The following is a 3,797-nucleotide window of genomic DNA, read 5'->3' as shown; positions in this document are numbered from 1 at the left end:
AGAAGATAAAAATGAATCTCGGCAAAAACTTTTTTCTTTGCAAAAAAATTTATTTTTGTGACTTAACTTTGGACTAAACATATTATTGCAATAATAGATATATTTATGATTTTTAAATGCAAAAATAGGTCAAAGAAAAACAAATACATGTATATCTTACCCTGTGCAGTGATGTTGACAGCGTTGCTAAACTCTCCTGATTTTGATTCACACCAGTAAACTCTACTACCAGACCAGGATATGTTAATGGTGCATGTAGATCCAGTACTTGTCCTCTGGTAAGAGCAGGTAATGGACACCGGTCCATCTGTTTCTGAAATCCTCTTCAGTCTCCACTCAGCAGAGTTTCCCTCACAGTTCAGAGACACAGAGCCATACTTGAAGTGTTGAACTCTGTCAGGATTCACTGAGAGAGAAGCTGCTGGACGAGGATCTGGAAACAAGACAGGATTTCATCTGAGAGCAGAAACATCTTTAAAATGTTTCATTACAAATAGTTTGTTTCTATAGTAATAAAGATTACAGCAAACATTTCAGCAAGTTGATCAAACTTTGATTTCTGCTTTAAAATATTCATAATGAAATAAACTACCATAGTGGAAATAATTATTTAATCTTTTACAAAATCAAAGTTGGATTTTATCTGTGAATGTTTAACAGCGTCTAATAATTAATGTTTTTATTCATCTCTAAACCTGATGGCTGATTTTATTTCCAACACTCTGACTGCCTGCTGACTTCTTTAGTTTTCTGTAATCAGTTGTGAGGATTTATCTTCCCAAAATGACTTTTTACCTCATATTTCTGTCATATTGAACATGAAACAAGTACAAATGTTACAGTAAGAATCCAGAATATGTCATGATTATTATTCAATAATATGAATGACTCATTAGGTTACTATATTGGAAATATATTTTTCTTCCTAATGTTGGATCAAGTTAAAAAAAAAACTCTAAAACTTTTTTTTTTTTTTTTTTTTTTGAGAGCAAATAAATAAACTGACCTGCAGACCAGACCAGCCTTGGTTCACTGTAATAAGTGTAAATGTTTGATTCTCCTCTTCCTGCTCTGCACCTGTATCTCGCTGTGTGAGTTGGTCCATTAATGATGAAGGAGTTCTGCTCAGTCCCACTGGTGCTGCCAGGAAGCAGCTCATAGTTGTAGGATGATGTCTGGTCCCATTTGGATGGATCAGGAACAGCTTTATACCAGAAGAACCTCCATCCTGCTGGTTGATGCTCCAAACCCTCACAGCTCAGAGTCACTGAGGCTCCAGGATTCAGCCATGATGGAGACACAGAGAGGACAGGCTTAGGTTTAGCTGATGGAGAGAGATTAGAAACTGGGTCAAACATTTGTCCTGATCATCTCTCAACTTTTTATTTTAAATATTTGTAAGGATTATTCTCTCATGTATCTAAAACATTGCACAAAAAACAGATTCCATTGAATAACTTCTTTAAGATACTGTATTTTACTTGTTTTCTATAATTATTTTAAACATAGTATAATTTCATGTTCTATTCTTACATTTTGAGTTTAATTTCAGCTCTCTAGTTACACTTACTGATTTAAGCTCTTAAATGTTTTTTTTTTTATTTTGATCAATGTTTCCCTGGACTTTCTGAAGCTCTTCAGAGATTTTCTTTGGTCTCTTCCTGCTTTCATATGAATAAAACTCACTAACAAAGATGACCTGAAAATCTTAATCAATTAAGAAAAAATAAAACAAATTAAATGCTTAAAGCTCTTATATGCTCTGTCAGATATTACAGTAATATCTGATAGAGCATTAAAAAAATATCAACTATCGATACACTATTAAAAGTTTATACTTACATTGTAGTAAGTTTAATACACTTTTGGAATAAAAGTGGATTAAACTTCCTGTTGTTTTTCAGTTGTGTTACAGATGAAGTTGCTGTTTTTAATAAAAATATTTTTAAGTGGCAAACAAGAAGGTTTTAAAATTGTTATAAGAAATATTTGTTCAAGTGAAACAAATGAAATATTATAAATAATCACTTCCATGTTATTTGTAAAGAATCAACTTACACACAATTATTTTAACAACATTACTCCATGGTGTCAAGGAAAACCCTTCTCTTTTTCCTCTACACCTGTATTCTCCACTGTCAGCATCAGTAGCTGAGTTGATCCTGTATTCACTGGATGATGGAGATTTTCTATTGGTTGTTCTCCATTCATACGTCCACTGAGTTCCTCCGTGGATCTCACATCTCAGAGTGACTTTCTCTCCTCTGTAGATCTGAGACCAGTTGGGTTGAAGAACCAAACTGGGTTTATTGGGATCTATAGGAAAAAATATATAGATAGAAAATTGCCAGAACAGAATATTTCATTTGATATTTAAAGTGGCTAAAATCACTTTCTGGAGATACAGAAACGTTTCTCTAGTGAGTGAATTTGATCAATGTTTCTTTCAAACCATCCAGGAGCTTTTTTAAGATTTGTGTTTGTTTAAAAGATTACAATAAAGTCAGACTCTCTGGTAGCAAATTAGAACATAATTAAGATTTGATAAAATAGATGATAAATTCTGGGGTATATTTAAAACTATATTAGCATGTTGATCAAACTGATATGTATTGAAATGATCAGCGTAAATATGAAATTAATTCAGAAATTAAATGACAGCGTAAAACACATGCAGCTACTTTAATGTTGTTGGAGCTTTTTAAATGCTGTTTGGTTGTTTATGGTTTTTAATATTAGTTATTAATAACTAACATGTTTACAATATTACCCCATTAAGAACATATAAGTAGTGAACAAATGTCTTGACTGCATTAAGATGCAAACACTTATTCCTCTACATCTGTCAGCTACAATGAACTGTACAGTAAAATTCTGTCAATCACAGCTGTTGGTATTTTACCGTAAATTAGAGATGTTTTTATTACAGTGCAGTTTTAAATAAGTCAAGGATTGAAACAGTAAATGTGAGAAGCTGCACTGTTAATATGACTAATGACTAAAGCCACACATTAAAAAAAGTTTGACATGATCAAAAAATTATTTATTTAAGATTATGTCTCTTGCTGATGACAAAAGCCTCCTGAGAAAAACTGAGGACCAAATTCAGGACTAAAAGATCATCTGTTGTCATGGTGATGACTTGATAACTTAACTCACCAGCTCTCCAAATGGTGACCTTGTTGCTTGTTTCTGAGTAAAAAACTGGGTCTCCTCTTCCTCCTCTTCCTCCTCTGCAGCTGTACTTTCCTCCCTCTGAGACTCTGATGGTTCCATCTGGTTCTGTGTTTCTGGAGGATCCATCTGCAGGATATTGTTGTCCATTTCTGAACCAGTCAAACTTCCAGCCAGTAGATCCATTCACATGGCAGGTCAGTGTAACACTGCCCCCTGCTAGTATGACTGTTTCCATTGCTGTCAGTGTGGCTGTGGGTTTATCAGCTGTTGAGTTTGAAAATTAGAATAATAAGTAAATAATCAGAATATTAATTATTTAATGAAACATTATATTGTAATAAATTAACATTGAAATGCAATATTTAATTTGTCAAACTAAAGAGAAACATGAACTCTGCAATACACTGATGGAGCAGATTTTCTGTCATGTTTCCTATTAATCTGTTGTGGAAACTTTAGTTTTTGCAGGTGAAATTCCAAAAACTGCCCTATAATTCAGACTCGGGTCCAGCTAGATTATTTCATCAGGAGAACAAATTACCAGAATTACATACCAACCTGTAAATGTCAAGAACACACAGCTTGGTTCTAGTTTGTTTAACACAAATGATACATTCATG

At 33.3% G+C, this 3,797-nt stretch overlaps 1 protein-coding gene across 1 annotated transcript; it reads right to left on the bottom strand.

The window, feature by feature from the left end:
* Positions 1 to 403: 403 nt before the first annotated feature.
* Positions 404 to 3,430, bottom strand: LOC107834341 (obscurin-like). The gene is made up of 4 exons (XM_016665481.1): positions 3,160 to 3,430; positions 2,059 to 2,316; positions 1,007 to 1,324; positions 404 to 456 (listed from the first exon to the last, which is right to left on the bottom strand). The coding sequence occupies exons 1-4, from the start codon at positions 3,410 to 3,412 to the stop codon at positions 404 to 406; spliced, it is 882 nt and encodes a 293-aa protein (XP_016520967.1). The 5' UTR covers positions 3,413 to 3,430.
* Positions 3,431 to 3,797: the final 367 nt, after the last annotated feature.

Source organism: Poecilia formosa, unplaced genomic scaffold (genome assembly GCF_000485575.1).
Source record: "Poecilia formosa unplaced genomic scaffold, Poecilia_formosa-5.1.2 Scaffold589, whole genome shotgun sequence".
NCBI lineage: Eukaryota > Metazoa > Chordata > Actinopteri > Cyprinodontiformes > Poeciliidae > Poecilia > Poecilia formosa.
Note: the sequence above shows the minus strand (reverse complement) of the source record. Positions and strands in the feature narration are given on the sequence as shown.